This window comes from Hesperophylax consimilis, chromosome 5 (assembly GCF_061612785.1).
Source record: "Hesperophylax consimilis isolate HC1 chromosome 5, BYU_Hcon_1.0, whole genome shotgun sequence".
NCBI lineage: Eukaryota > Metazoa > Arthropoda > Insecta > Trichoptera > Limnephilidae > Hesperophylax > Hesperophylax consimilis.
This window is the reverse complement of record NC_142840.1, coordinates 9,483,744-9,499,966: the sequence shown is the minus strand read 5'-3', so window position 1 is coordinate 9,499,966 and position 16,223 is coordinate 9,483,744. Positions and strand designations below refer to the sequence as shown.

The 16,223-nt window shown below is 33.6% G+C and overlaps 1 protein-coding gene across 4 annotated transcripts in view; it reads right to left on the bottom strand.

Moving 5' to 3' along the window:
- Positions 1 to 16,223, bottom strand: part of LOC149423499 (spondin-1) — a 312,969-nt gene that overhangs the window by 56,855 nt on the left and 239,891 nt on the right. For all 4 annotated transcript variants that reach the window (XM_089631593.1, XM_089631592.1, XM_089631589.1 and 1 more), the window contains exons 7-8: positions 4,568 to 4,822; positions 3,485 to 3,668 (exon numbers count right to left, since the gene is read on the bottom strand). In XM_089631593.1, the coding sequence (XP_089487719.1) occupies positions 3,485 to 3,668; positions 4,568 to 4,822 (439 nt within the window). The remainder of the gene's footprint in view (positions 1 to 3,484; positions 3,669 to 4,567; positions 4,823 to 16,223) is intronic.

Below are 16,223 nucleotides of genomic sequence, written 5' to 3'. Positions count from 1 at the left end.
TCTATAAATTCGTAGTAAGTAGAACACTGTTTTCTAAACATCATTCTTGAAGGTACACTAATAAGGGCGTAAAAAATAATTGCCTTATCTGAACAGTATTTTTTAATAATGTTGATGTTGACTGTATAATATAATTCATTTCTCAAATTTCCTGTATTCACTTTTGCGGAAAAGCTGACTTAAAATAAACAATGTTGATCTTTATTTTCACAATATCGTATTCCACCCAAAATTCTAAAAATTGTATCAACATTAGAAATATAAAAAAGTGTTTTTTTATGACTTATACTCGTTTTACCTTTCTGGATGCATCTTTATTTAAATTTATTATTCTCAACAAACAAAAGTCAGTCATAAGTTCGTTGAGATTTATGACGTTGATTTAAAAATAATTGCTTACGGAAAATAAATAAAAATACATCAAATTTAAATAATTTTCGTGTATCAAATAATTTTAATTTTCCCGATATTATATAGGTAGTAACAAATAATAAAGCTAGAGAAATTCTTCTTTGTCTAACTATTGTTTTGTTTTCTAAAATCGTATTATTGAGATTTGATTTTTAAATATAAAAGCCCTTTGAGAATACCACCATGCAAAATATATATAGATCTAAAACTGTATTTATCTTTCCATTCCGCTCCGAATTCAAGCCCGGAAATGAATATTCTAAAAGGTTCCATTCAGCGAAAATCTTGCACTAAAGCGAGTGCACATTTTAATGGTAGTATCTACCTACATTATGTCAAACTAGAATGGCAACACCGCAAATAGCTGACAGCGCGGGAAATGTGCCCTACATCTGAAGTAAGCGATTCCCCTCTTAACATTTGACATTTCAGACAAAGGGATGTAAATGGATGAGATCTGAACCCACCTCACCCGTCTTATCCACCTCAACCACCACGGCGCGGCGCTGACGAGAATATGGTGGGATTTTCTTTAAAGATGTCGCCTTAGAAATAGAGCAATGTCAAAGATAGATGTCTCGTGTTAGGCTTGTCTCAGTATCAAACGGGAATTTAATCGTTAGTTCTTGCCACTTTATTTTCTCTGTGTTTTTTCTGAATGTACACGGAGAAAACTTAATGATTAAAAATATTGCAAATTTATGAAGAATCTATTCAAATAATTTGTTATTCGGTTAAAATCGGAAGAGCAGGCCCTTAACGAAAGCATTGATAACGGTTTCCCGATAAACTTTTAGTAAAATACCAATGAATTGTCACAATGTCGGAACACCTGTTCATAAAAATCCTAACACTCTTCTCATATCACAAATATATATTATTAAGACAAACGCAGATGTTTAAACACGTGTTATTATTACGAATTTACTAAAAGTTAAGAATTATTAATAATTTGAACAGATTTTTAATAAATTAACAATACGAGTAACGTTTTTCGAGATAAAAATCTCTTAATATCACGTTTTGCCGGAACGTTCGTACGGCAAACGAATTGTTTATATTTGAATGTCAATTCAATATAACTTTTTCCAAAAAAAGTGTTCTTTTCTACGCGAGTAACCAATATATTATTACTAGTTGAATGATTTTCCTACGAACCTATGATAATATCAGGTTTTGAATGTTTAATACGATTGAATATATGTAACACTTATTCTCAAACTTTATTCTTTGAATACGGAATAACGGAAATCTTAATTTATTTAATAAAGTAACAGCCCACGTCAAAAATATGTTTTGCGATAATCTCTGCACAATTCCACGTAGGTTCATATTTTATAAATGTCTAAAATAGGAAGTAGACGGTTTCCTTTGAAAATTCGTGTCAATGAACCCTTATAATAATTTACTACATATGAACTTTTTTGTAATTTCTGACACGTGTATAAATTACACACAAGAAAAAATAAACCATTTATGCAGATGTTAATCCTAATACTCGTAAACAATAATATTTTTAGGTGAAAATTAAAAAGTAAAATAAAATTTATTGGTGTTATATTGATCCAAGAATGTTTATCTGAATATACCCACATAATGTAAATTACATAAGTTGTGTTAAGTTGACGCAAGAAACTTTATCTGAATATACCTACATAATTTGAATTACCTAAATTGTGTTATGTTGATGCAAGAAAGTTTATCTGAATATACCTACACAATTTAAATGTCTTATGTTGTGTTATGGTGATGCAAGAAACTTTATCTGAATATACCTACAAAATGTAAATTATTATTTTTTTTTATTTTTTATTTGGTACAATATTTTTTACATTTTAAGTTTTCCAGTAATGTAGGCCTCACTGGGTGGCTTGCCCGTGCTGAGGCCTTCATTTTATAATATGAAAATATAATCTACATAATACATTTAAAGAGAAAATAATACATTTAAAATTAAAAATACATAATAATAAATTTAAAATTAAAAAATAATATATCGAAAATAATCTTGTGTGTTTGTGAGGAATAAGAATCAATGTTAAGAATCGATCGTTGAATATAAGAAAATTCTTTGGACAAAAAAGTTTTTCTTATAAAGCTCCGTTGTTTCATAATATGCTTAGTATGAAAATTATAGGTTTGTTAAATCTTAAATCTATTCAAGAAAATCGTCAAAATTTCTATACTAAATGAGAGTGGTGATTTTTGATTACCCATATCGTGGCTTTTGTCATATATCACCGCCAAACCCCATATTCGATATAATACATTTCTATGTATGTATTTTGTAGTTTACTTATTTGAGATAATGAATTAATCAACTGAAGATAGAAAGTCTTTTAACGTGACAGAAAACGAATTATAAGTTTTAAAAAATATTATGTTTTATGCCAAAGTTTGTTCATGATGTAAATATTAAATAAGATAACAGAATAATCTCACAGTTTTCATAATCCTCATCACTAGAGAGAGAGTTGCTTGTTCTGAGACGTCCATTTAAAAAAAATCGTATTCTGTCAATGTTATTTTATTTTGTTATTACATGATTTCAGTGCACGTGCAGTGGCTTCGTTCACACGTTTGCATAACATTTTTGTATAATTATATTATTTTAATATCTTATAATGTGGCTAAATACTAAATGCAATGAACATCTTAATTCAATCGGCTCTCTCTGAGGTAGCCGGGGTATGTTAATTTTAAACTCAATAATATCGTGTTCACATGGACAGAATTGTTTATTTTATTTTCTAGAAGGAAAATAAACGTTCCCGGGTTACAAATTATATGACAATATTTTAATTAGGGATTGACTTAGTCCTACTTTAACTCGATCGTTTTGCATTTTGTCTGATTGAAAATTTGTTTGCACATTCCATTTCCGTTAAAAGATAGTGGGCGTTTTAAAATGGTTCAGTAAAGTTTAGTTTTTAATCGTCGTGTTTTCTGGGCATTTCTATTTGATTTTTAAAAATGTTGCGTTTTAAACAATGTTATATTGTTTCAATTATAATGGATAGCCACTAAGTGATAAAGTAGCTAAATTCGATAATAAAAAAAATCATTAACTTACCGGCACCTGTGATGCCATTACTGTCGCAGCTCTTCTCGTAAAGCCTCTGCCTTGACAGGTACAGCCTTGCCAGAGGCTTCATTTCCGCGCCCGACGGGTCGTAGAACGGGGAGCGAGGGTCGTTGGGGAAGTTGGGCCTGATCCGCCGTATGACGTCACGCGGGGTGGTTGGCTGGTCAGGCGACTGCGGAAAATACATATGCAAATTAGAAGGCAGACTTAATTCTGTTTGTGAAAAGGCCTGTGCCGTTGAAGGGGTGAATGTTGCGTTTATACGGGTTGGATGGAGGGTAATGTTACGCTTTCAAACGATGTCAAACTTTTTTTACAACTTTGGAATAAAAGGTTTAAAATATGGGAACCATATTCACGTTACATTTTTGTTTGAAGCTATTGAATGTGTAAATCACGGTGAATGGGTACTGACAGTATTATCAAAATCGTTTATCTTTCCTGGTATTATTTTGCTTATTCATTGAATTTATTTCATACAGTATTAATATACGAACAAACAAAAAGAGATTCTTGACGGTCTTGAAATCAGAACGGTTGTGAGTATTTTGAAGAAATGTTTTGTGTTCAAATCAACACAATACACTACTTTATATTAAAACAATACTTGATATGGGGTAAAAATCTTTGAAAATGAAAATTTACGGTCTAGCTCTGAAATGTGCTTTTAAAATGTATTATTTGTTTGTAGATTTTTCTTCCACAAAAGGTAAGATATAAGTTTCTTTATAAAATCCGTCCTTCGTTCGTCTTCATGTAGTAGACTATTCTAAGCGTTTGAGCTTAACACCCTTAAGCGCGATCTCGGAACTTTGTATTTGAACGGCACGAGCAATTTGGTTCCTTCAACCTTCCGATAGCTGATGTCGTTGCCCATCTCAAAAGTTCCGTATTTTTAAACGACCATCCCATAATCATACTTAGGTCATGATGGAATTCTATTAAGGCTTTTATTCCATTAAAAAAAATGTATGAATTAAATTTTAAAAATCATACTTTACTACTTAATGTGACTCTATTATACTTATATTTATATGATTAGAAATACACCACTTAGCCATTGATACTTACAATATAGGTAGGACCCCCATCAGTGCCAGCGTCCCAGGGATAAAGGTTCAAGACCTTGGACTCGACCCATGAGCAGTTAGGTTGACACAGCTCCAGACCTGATACTCCGACTATCCAGTCTGGAGACGGGTCCAGCATGGAGACCAGAGACATGAGGTGGTGACGGTTGTCCACGCGGAACACTGCGAAAGTTTTCCCTGTTAGGTTTGGGTAGGAGATGCCTCTTGCTTTTATGATGGTGCGAATGTGATTGCTCTGTAACAAAAAAAAACGAAAATACATGTTTTTTCAATAAAATTAATTTACAGTAAGATAAAAAAATAAAGGAGTGAAGGGTGTATTAGACTTAGTACATTCATGTGAAGAGTCAAAATATCAGAAAAGTATTACGAGACGGTGTATGAATGTGAATGAAGTAAGGATATGCCAATTATCAGTTGTGTAGCGGTCTATCCTCTCTACTTAGCCCTGCGGGGAAACGGCGTAGTGGTTAGTTAGTTAATTGCTCAAAATTACATGCTCCTCAAATCGAATACGTGTTTGAAATAATGAAAAATATATGGAGGTAATGACCCTATCTAAATAGGTATGTACATCATTCTATCATGTTATAATAATAAAAAAATGGAATGGAACTGACTATGGGAACAGTTTCGATAGGCGATAAAGCAGATTCATAAATTATTTAAAAAATGTGTAATTAATATTTCTGTATTTGAAATGTATTTTTCTTTTGTTAAACTTTTTGACAGATGTCATAAATTTTTGGAGTTTACTAACGGTGTTCATTCGAAAAGTAAATTTCAATGTATGTTTTTGAAATGCAATCCTGATGCAAATATTTGGTTTATAAATACTTTCGTATTCACAAATCCAACAATTATAATATCCCGTGTTTTTTCATGGATCTGCGCTAGTGTATTATATTGTATTAAGGAAGCTACCCATCATGGCAGTGCAGTCTGTAGGGGGCTGTTTAGCTTTGCATACTCCGAGAAAAGAAATCCGATAATTTACATCCTTTCTTCTTTTCTTAGAGCATGCACAGTTTTACATCCTCTATGAACTGCAAGCAACTTCTATCAACGTAATATATTTTAAACAAAATTCTTTGAAGATAATATGATATTTTATTGTAGGTAGCTACCAACAAGGGACTTTACCTGAAATAGGGTTTCGAATTTATTTATGGATGTAGCTATCCGAAATATTTTTGTTGCGTGGCATGAAAGCAACCTTCGAATTAAATTATTTATTCGCTTCAAATAACATCACCACCCCTCTTGAAACCAACACACTTCTGAAAATATTGTCAATGGTTACAGAAAGAGAATTATTTTTCCTACATTTAACGTGTAGGTAATAACGATCCTTTTGACATCTCAAGAGTTCAAGTTTCTGTCGTAATGGTTATGATTTAATTGATGAAAGACGAAAGTCACCATTAGAACTCACACGAGGCAACTTGGAGTTCATAGTTCAATAAACAGAAAACATATTCACAGGGTCACACCGAGCGATTTGAAAAACTAAACCAAATTTAGAGTGAATAAATTCGCTCTAAATCTATATCTTATATTTATTTATTTATTTATTTATTTATTTATTTATTTATTTATTTATTTGTTAAGACATACACAGTACAATAAGATACAGTTAGAAATTTTTTAGTTATTACATAGTTGTAGTACCTATTACGTATGTCCATAAAATGTCATTACGTTATTTCGCCTGAGATTGTTATAAAAGGAAGGAAGTGTGTGGATAGATAATAATAAATGAATTGAAAATAAGAATTATAATAAGCTCACGAATTGTAATTGACTGTTAATACATAGGAGTTTTGAAAAATGATGTGAAAATATTTTTGAAATTTGTCATGCTAAGAAATTTAATAAGTTAGTTTTGTATGTTAGAAAGGAATCATGAAAGATGTCTAAATGTAGTAATTTTTCGTAATGGGTGTATGTTGTGATTGCGCGAGTAATTACTGAGTTGTTTGCTGCATTGGTATTGTTGGCTTCAATATGAAATAGTGTAGTGTGCCTGGTACGCCTCGTTGGAACATTTAAACCAATGACGGATAGTAATTCGGGACTATCTATTTTATTATTTAGCAGATTATGTAGAAACAACAGGTCTGACAATGTGCGTCTTTTTTGTAAAGTTAACATATTACTTGTAGTATTGTTGTATTTCTTGAGTAAATGTTTCGAAAATTTATTCTGTATACTTTCTACTAAATCTATGTATACCTTATATTGAGGATTCCATATTGTGGAAGCATACTCCAGTGGACTTCTGACCAATGAACAAAACAAAATTTTCAGAGTCTTAGCACTTTTGAAAACTTTGCATATTCTTAATAAGAAACCTTAGCATTCTGTAGGATTTAGAAATAATGTGTTCAATGTGCTTGTCAAAAATTAATTTGCTATCTAAGTAAACACCTAGATCTTTACACGTAGACATAGGTTGTAAAGGTTTGTTATTCAAGTTGTATGGATAGATGATTTTGTTTTTATTTCTAGTAAATGTAATCGAGTGACACTTAGATATGTTTAAGGACAATAAATTTGATTCACAATATACGCACAAATTATCAAGATCGCTTTGCAATTCCATACAATCGGATAAACACTGTATAGCTTTATAAATTTTCATGTCATCCGCGTATAAAACAAAGTAACTATTTTTAAAGCATACGGAAATGTCATTTATATAAATATTAAATAAGAGTGGTCCAAGATGCGATCCCTGGGGCACACCTGAGATGATTTCCGTTAAGCAAGATGCAAAACCATTGACAACCGTGATTTGGTGCCGATTATTGACGTATGATGCAATCCATCTATAGAGGTCACCGTGAATTCCTAGACCTAATAACTTTTGTAAAAGAATATAATGATTAACACGGTCAAATGCTTTAGAATAATCCGTATAAATGGCATCTACCTGGCATCGCATATCCATTTGAGCATGAAGAAAATTTGTAACAAATGCAAGATTTGAAGTTGTTGAGCGATTTTTCATGAAGCCGTGTTGATTATTTAAGAGTGAGGGTGAGATAGTAGAATATAATTGATCGTAAACAATTTTTTCCAATACTTTACTTAGTATCGGTAATTTGGATATAGGTCGATAGTTCGAGACATCATTTTTACTGCCATTTTTATATATTGGGGTAATCAGGGCTGTTTTCCATTTGTCGGGAAATGTTCCTTCGGATAGCGATAGTTTGAAAATAACAAAAATGGGGGGTGTCAATTGTTTACTACAATAATTTATGAAGATCCCTGGAAGTTGATCATCCCCTGGTCCCTTTTTGATATCAATGGACTTAAGGTATTTGAATGTGATGTCTTCATTGATCTCGATTGAGTTGATTATGCTATTTGAATTAGAGCAAAGACTGGCATTGCTTGTATGTGCAGGTTGAGCATTCGAAAATACAGATCCAAAATACTCAGAAAATAAGTTGGCTACTCCTCTACTGTCATTAGCAGTTTTTTCACCGTAAATCATATGATCAGGGATGGCAGGAGATTTTCTTTGAGAATTGACGTAGGACCAAATTTTTTTAACATTGTGCTGTATACCGGATTCTATTGTAGAAATGTAGGTTTTGTAAGCTGCTGAAGCGACTGTTTTTTGCCTTTTGCGAAGCAATGAAAATGAGAGATAATCAAGGGGGTTCCGATGGCGCTTCCATTTTCTAAAGAATTTTAATTTTTCGTTTGTTATTTTTATTAAGGCTGCCGTGTACCATAGTGGGTATTTTCCAGATTTCACAACTTTCTTAGGAATAAACGCTTCGATAATCTGTTCAATTATAACATAAAACGAATTTAACGCTGTATTTACATCTGGTGCATTTATAACGGTTGACCAGTCGGTTTCTTTCAGTCTCTCATTGATCTCTGCATAATCTGCTTTATGGAATAATTTTATTGTTCGAGGAGTTGAGAGGGTTGCAGTAGTGGATGGAAATTCTAGTTCTACAATCAATGATTTATGATGAGCATCTTCTTTAACTAATGGGTGGTCGGCAAGCGACACATTAACTGAAGTGTTACAAAAGACGAGGTCCAAAATTCGACCGTATTTGTTAGGTAAATGGTTAAATTGGGTTAAATTTGCAAAAGATAAGCAGTTAAGTAACGCGAGTGCGCATTGATCTCTATTACTTGGCATTTGTTGATTATTCCATTCGATATTGGGCATGTTATAGTCGCCAATGATTAAAAACTTGTCATTGGGAAAACGGATTGTTAAGTCAGAAATAGTATTGGTATGGCTAGTAAATAATGCTAATCTTTCTGATGATGTTAATTTTGGACCGACGCTAGGTAAATACACGCAGCACATATGAATATTATAACAATGACGATTCGATTTTGATGTATTGACAGTTATCCAGATATCCTCAGCGTCTGATTTCCAAGAGCGAGGGGTAACAAAAAATTCTTTTTTAATTCCTATGAGTACGCCTCCGCCAGTTGATTTGCTAGTGCGGTGTTTATCCCTATCATTTCTGTAAACAGAATAGCGATTATCGAATAATTCCTCATCTCGGATACTATCAACCAACCAACTTTCGGTAATGAAGATCAAGTCATAATTATTGAGCAGTATATTTTGATGAAATTCCAGTGTTTTCGAGCGCAAACCTCTTGAATTTTGATAAAAAATTATTAATGAATCATGCATTGAGAATTTTCGGTAATTACATTATTATGTTCGGTTTCTGTAGAATATATTTTAAGAATATTAAATTCTAGAGTTATGTTATTAGTCATGAGTCCACTGGGCTTAGCAAAGCACAACATACTATTATTATCAATTAAAGTGAGTGAGTATATTATAGAATGTAGTAGTGAGCAGTTAGTGTAATTATTAGCATGTGGGGTTAATGTAAAAAGGGTGATGTTGAAAAAACTATGAAAAAAAATACGAAAAAAATAGTAGTTATGAGAGGTTAGGTGGTTTAACATTGCAATGGTAGTTAGATAAGGTTTTTTAGCTGTAATTCGCATGAGACGTGTATGGGTGGTGATGTTTCGTTTTTCCGTAGGTAGATTTTTGCACTTCTTATCCATAAAAACTGATAGTTGTTTTCGTTTTTAAAGGCTTTAGCGCACCTCAATGTAGATTTATTCTTCCGCGTGAGATGGTCGTTGACGAAGATCCTCTGGTCAGCTCCAACCATCCCGATGGCCTTGGTAGTGATTCCTTTTCTTTTCTTGATGGCTGCGACAAATTCGTCCTTCTTCTTGCGGGAGGTGAATTTGGCGATTATGTTACCCGGACGTCCATCTGTCGTGGCTTGTGTACGATGGCGCTTACTGATTCTGCTAACGTATTCAATGTCGCTTTGATGGAGAGGGCATCCAATGACTGTCGCGATATTCGACATCATGGTAGGTAGATTCTCGTTGGTGGTCTCAGGCATTCCATGTATTTCTATATTGTTGGATAGAAGTTCCTGGTCCCTTTCGTCGTTTCCCCTCTCTAACATGTAAACTGTTTGTTTTAATTCTGAGACCTCCATTTCTAGCTTATCAATTTTAGCTAATTTTTCGTTTATAGATTTCATATTACTTGAAAAATCTTCCATTACATTATTATTATAAATGATGACTTTTTCGAATTCCGCCATTTTACTGCTCATTTTTTCTATTTGTAGTGCCATTTTTCTGATCTCAACTGTTAGGAGTACGTTGCTTTGATCTGAGGAGCAGGATTGGGTATCTAAATTGTCCAGGGTTTGGATACAATTATTGCACTTCCACGCATCCTTTTTACCTTGCGACATGCGTTTAAAAACACTTGCCGAAATATCAGCGCATTCGAAATGGATGGTGCATTTGCAGGTTGAACACTTTATACACTCAGCCAGTTTCAGCTGCTTAACGCAATATTTGCATGTTGTATCCATCTTATGTTTGGCTTGCGGCTGCAATAGATTACAATACTGTGGGTAGCTTGAAGATTTTTGAAGAATAACTAAAACTCTAGATTTAGCACTTTTTACACTCCAGACAAACACTCACTTTCGTATTTTAATGCACTTCTATGAATATTATCAGCTGGTATTAAAATTTTAGGATAAGGGTCGATGTTTTTAGAAGAAAATATAAGATTAATAGGGAGCGAAATGACAAACGTCAGACTTGTGATGATTGTTGTTGTTGAATTTATATAATATCTTTAAAGTTTTATGAGGAACGGTATGCAAAATTGCAATCCTGTCTTACTCGTAACGGTGAAAAATTACGAGTTTTGTGCAAAATCTATATACTTACTTATATAAACTGATTGTTAGGTCAAAATACGAAAATCCCCTTAATTCTTTTGTAATTTTTTTGGCTCTTGTGAGTAGCCTGAAAAATACAAGATTATTCGTAGGAAAATGTCTGCTCTTAGCAATGTTCCCAACAAGCAATGTCTGCTTTTAGTAAAGTTCCCAACTAACAATGTCTACTTTTAGCAATGTTCCCAACGAGTAAAGTCTGCTTTTAGCAATGTTCCAAATAAGCAATTTCTTAAGGTCCGTCAAAATAAAAAAAATCAAAATCATATCATCCATCCGTGTAGGTATCAAATGAATAATGTGTTCGTGCAATATGTTAGCTTTACAAAGGAAATTCAGAAAGTCTTTATAGTATTCAAAGTTAGACGCTTAGAGCACTAGCTTTCGGGGAATAATATACTATCGTCAGTGAATTGTAAATAAGACAAGTAAACTGTAGGAGTCGTTGAGACTGGTCGTGGCTCCTTGCCTACTTTGCTGAGGAATCATGTTACGTTAGTTTGTAGACGCCTGAATACCAGCCCTTGAGAATAGTTTTAGAGTGCGTTTATTGACATAAATCAACTACTCAAATACAATCGACAAAGCTGCACTTCATAAACTAAAAATCTCTTTCCCACTGCTACCGCTGAAGAGTTTCTTCTCTTGAACTGCAATTTTGTGTGATATAATCTAGTAAATCCAACGCCTTCTGTTCAGCTCGATGGCTTTTTTCACCGGTATTTTTTTATGTGAAACTGCACAAGAGTCTCAATTAAAGGATGTTGTGAGGCTGAAGGTAGTGGAGGGAAGGATATGGGGAAAAGGAAGGTGGGTAAGTACCTGGCTATTAAATCTGGCAACCAAGCACGGCTAAAGCCATTTCAAGCAATGCTTCAATTCTAAATGATGGTCTTACACCAGAGCGATAGGTACTGAACTCTGGAACGTGCCGCAAATATACTATATATTACTTTTAATGAGTAATTTGTGAAATTACACAAATTAATATATACTTTGAAATTAAAATTTAAATTGAACAGCTGGCTAGTCAAGCGCCTTTTCCCTCGACCCTGGAGGCCCCTCTTGGGAAATTACTGATTTTTTTACTGAAATTAATTTACCTGCCTATCACATCCAGGTGATAGGCAGGCGCCGGTTGTCACCCAGAGAACTCTATCAATCAGCGTATTGGTTGATATAGGCTTATTTTTCGGTTTGATGAATTTGGTATAAATGTAGAAATGTATTTTTATTAATCTACATATTTTAATATTGGAGGAAGACATGAGATATTTGCTAAAAAAATAATTGTTCGGCTCTCCTAAACGTTTGAGCTATTAGATCCGATTCATTTGACAAACCCTTTCACAAGAAACATAGAGCCCGTGAAAGACCTTTGACAGGACCTATCCATTCCCAACAAATGTGAGTAGTTAGTAGTTAGTGCACTAAGTATTATGGCTAGTAGGGATCGCTGGCTTACCTTCAGCGATCGGTGCCGATAAATAGTTTATCTGACTTCAAATTATAAATGAGAACTCTGATTAAAATAAATTGAACTTTATTGTTCACTTAAATTCACATACAAATTAACGTAAATTCATCAGAAGGATTAGGGAATAAGAACGAACTGTCAACAAAGGCGGTTAGATCTAGAATAATATTAAAATGGCCAGCGCCCGGCAGCTCGAGAAGATTCGAGGCAGTGTGGCAATCCGCTAAATATTGCCCGCGTCAAAAAACAATATTCCGCATAAATTATCGTTAGGTCTTATTCCCTACAGGATGTTTAACGGCTCATTTCAAAGTATTAAATGTATGTCTTAAATAAAATCGTTCACAACGCAAAATCTGAGAATATTTAGTGTCGTAAGCCTACAAAATACGGCATCCACAAAGTCAAAGTGAGGTGTGAGATTAGTTGTATTAACTTTGCGAAACTGAAATGTTCTAATCGCACTACCAATTAACGTGAGTAGTTGGGAGAATGAACGCCGCAGATGTACATACCTATAAGGTTTCGCTTGCTTGGTGTAAATTCGAATGCATTTCGCAGTCGAGTTATGCAGAGATTTAGCGCGAGAAGTACAAATTTACTATTTATTCCATGCAAAATTAATTAAATTCTGAAACAATAGCATCTTCGCTTCGTCAGCGGTCTGGGGAAATTCCTTCATTCAGGTGATAGGCAGCCGCCAGTTGTGAACCAGTAAATTCTATAAATCAGCATTTAAGTTCTGTGAAGCAACTGGTCGATTATTATATAACAGTAAAACTTGAATAGAACCTTTACAGAACTTGAAAGTCAACTTTAAATGTGTTGAATTGTTAAAATTCCGTTAAATAAGTCGTTCTTAATATTGGTAAAGGATTTCCCATTCTAGACATAGTAATTTTAGCTTTAGATCAAATATAATGTATTACTAAACATGTAAGAAAAGGGTATTGCTGTGACCAAAATTTTAACTCGGGACCTATACTACTAAGCTATCGCGTAAACATCTAGACCTTTCATGTCTTTTTAGTACACATTAAACAGGATGTCCTGGGTTAAAGTGCGCTGACTTCAGGGGGGTGATTCTAAGTAAAAAAACAAATCAAACTTTTTCCAAAATTTTTCGAAATTTCTACGTTTTAATGTAGTTTTTATCTAAAAAAAGTTGAATTAATTGTATCGGTAAATTCATCAATGGAATTTTTTTTTGTATCTGAAAATAGACATTGAAATTTTGAATAAGTTTATTTATCTTTTTAACTTTTATCATCATGTAAAATAACCTAGCGAAGTTAGCGCACTTTACCCCCGGCCCCCTGTACGGTATTTTTTGAAGTTTTTAATACATCACGTGAGCAACTCAAAATAGATAAATTAAGCTTTATCCATTTAAGAAATGTGTTTTGTGTTGGTCCTTTTAGTTGGGTAGTAGCTTAACCCCTCTCCTGCATTATATCCCAGCATATGGCAATTTTATTTCTTTATATTTGAACTCTTGGAATTCAAATATAAACCCCAGATGGAGGCTTCCTTTATTCAGGCTAATCATATTAAAGGCTTATCATATTTCCAGTGTGGCCTCGATTCAAGCACAGCACAATTCAAGTGGCAAAGGATATAAATAAATTTCAATTATAAACCGACTTTCGAAATACAGAGCTGTCATTTCATTAATAAAGTTTACTGAATTTAAATTCGTTCCTTTTAATAAACTTGTTTTAAAAACTCTTCCTACGCAAATGGGATATTTATAACAACAAATCATTATACATTTTTTTTCACTGTATTTCCTCAATATGAAAGGTGTTAGATAAGACTCCTTTCGTTTGAAACCCTGTTAGGATAATTGGAAAAAAATAACTCTTTTGAATAGCTCAAAGCTTTTAAGATCAAGTTTCTAAGGAAAGGGCTACTTTATTTGAACCATTGATACAAAATATGTTTGACAAGTCTAATATAATGTATTTGTTATTTTCACGTATTTACACAATACTCTGAAGCTTTAGCAAAATATGTGAACATAAACGTAAGAAGAATACAGTCTAATATTATGACGAAGATGACACACTACTCTAAAATAAAGTCGGAATCTTAACTGAAGTCATAAGTGAAGAAGGCGTGTACAAAAATATTCGGCGCGCTGTCCGGCATATTGGACGAATCTACAGTCGAATTTGCCCTGGCAGGCCTGGAAAGTTGATCTTTCCGACGGGTTCATTTTAATTAATTCTGATAAACGTATTACTAAAAGCTCAGAAGTTTTAATTGATTCCCTAGGGAAGTTACTAATTCATTTTATAGAAAAATAAAATCTGAAGCTCACCACTACTTTCAGACATGAAAAACGTTTTATAATTTTTGCTGAACTGTTTTTATTAATATTAAATTACATTTTTTTTATGTGAATACTGCACAAAGACAACTGTTCTCAATAGTTTGGAGCCAGTGAGACTATGTCATCCCCAATGGGGATATGTTGTGAGGCTGAAGGAAGTAGAGAGGGTAAGGAGATGGCAAAGAGAAATATGGGGTGACCTGGCTATTCAAATCTGATCACCAAACTAGACAAAAGCCATTTCAAACAATGCTTCAATTCTGAATGGTAGGCTTACACTAAAGCGATACTGAGAGTATCTTCCACTCTGGAACGTGCCACAAGTTTCTTATATATTATTTTATATGAATAAATTGTAAATAATTACAAAATTTTCAAATAAAATTTACTTGCGTACGCCGATATCTGAAACCCGCAACCTTCGAATTGCTAGTCGAGAACCTTACCCCTTGACCACGGAGGCCGTCATTCGTGGGTATCGGTATAATTTTTTTTTATATGTTTACGAATTTGTAGGAGTTAATAAAAATTTGGGCCTCGGTCAAACCTCCATTATTAGAGTCTCGTGTCTCGGGTACGCCATAAATACATACAGTCAATATAATCGTAGAGTTGGGTTATGTGATCAGTCAGTATAACAGAAGAGTATGTGTTGGACTATTTTTTTTAAATGATTTGAGCACGGAGTGTTGTGTGCCAAGAAAGAATTATTGAGTGTGACGTTACATCCTCTCTGCCTAATCCCTGCAGGGAAAAAACTGTACATATTAGCTCGTTAGTTGTGTTTTCACTTTGCTAAATGTGACTTAGACATAACTTGAGTTAGTTGTGGTTTGTAGCCGCTAACAGAATTCTAAATTTCTTACCCTTTCTAAACTGTCAACTACAAGCCATTGGCCGCGTAAATAATGACTAACTTGTGGAACTGGACATGACATAGGCCTAGGCCGCTTTGTTTGAAAAGCCATTCCCAACTACAAAATAAATAATTATAAGAGTGTATTCGAACCTTTCCATCAATGCTAAAGTATTTTTTTTAACTTGCTTTCTAGTAGAAAATCGTTAAGAAACCAAAAGAGTTAAGTAAAGTTAATGAAATTAATTGTGACTATAGTACTTTATTCGGACTATCCCATGAATGTTAACGACGAGACAATAACCCAAAATAAAGCCAGAATCTGAACGACGTAATGAAGCAGTCGAGTAAAAAAATATATGATGCACGGCCCTAGTGTATTGGACATACCTGCAGTTGAATTTGCACTGTCAAATCTCTAAAATAAAATGGGAATCTTTACGACATAAGTAATGAAGTCGTGTAAAAACAATATTCGGCGCGCGGCCCGGCGTAATGGACAGACCTACGGTCGACATCGCCCTAGCAGGCCTAGAAAATTGATCGTTCTGTGGGGTTTATTTTAATTATTTTTGATGATCGTATTACTATTATTAATACGAAATATTATTTTTTTAAATTATTTACCCACTATTGATCGAAGGTCAAAGTTATAGTTCAACATCAAAACTTATA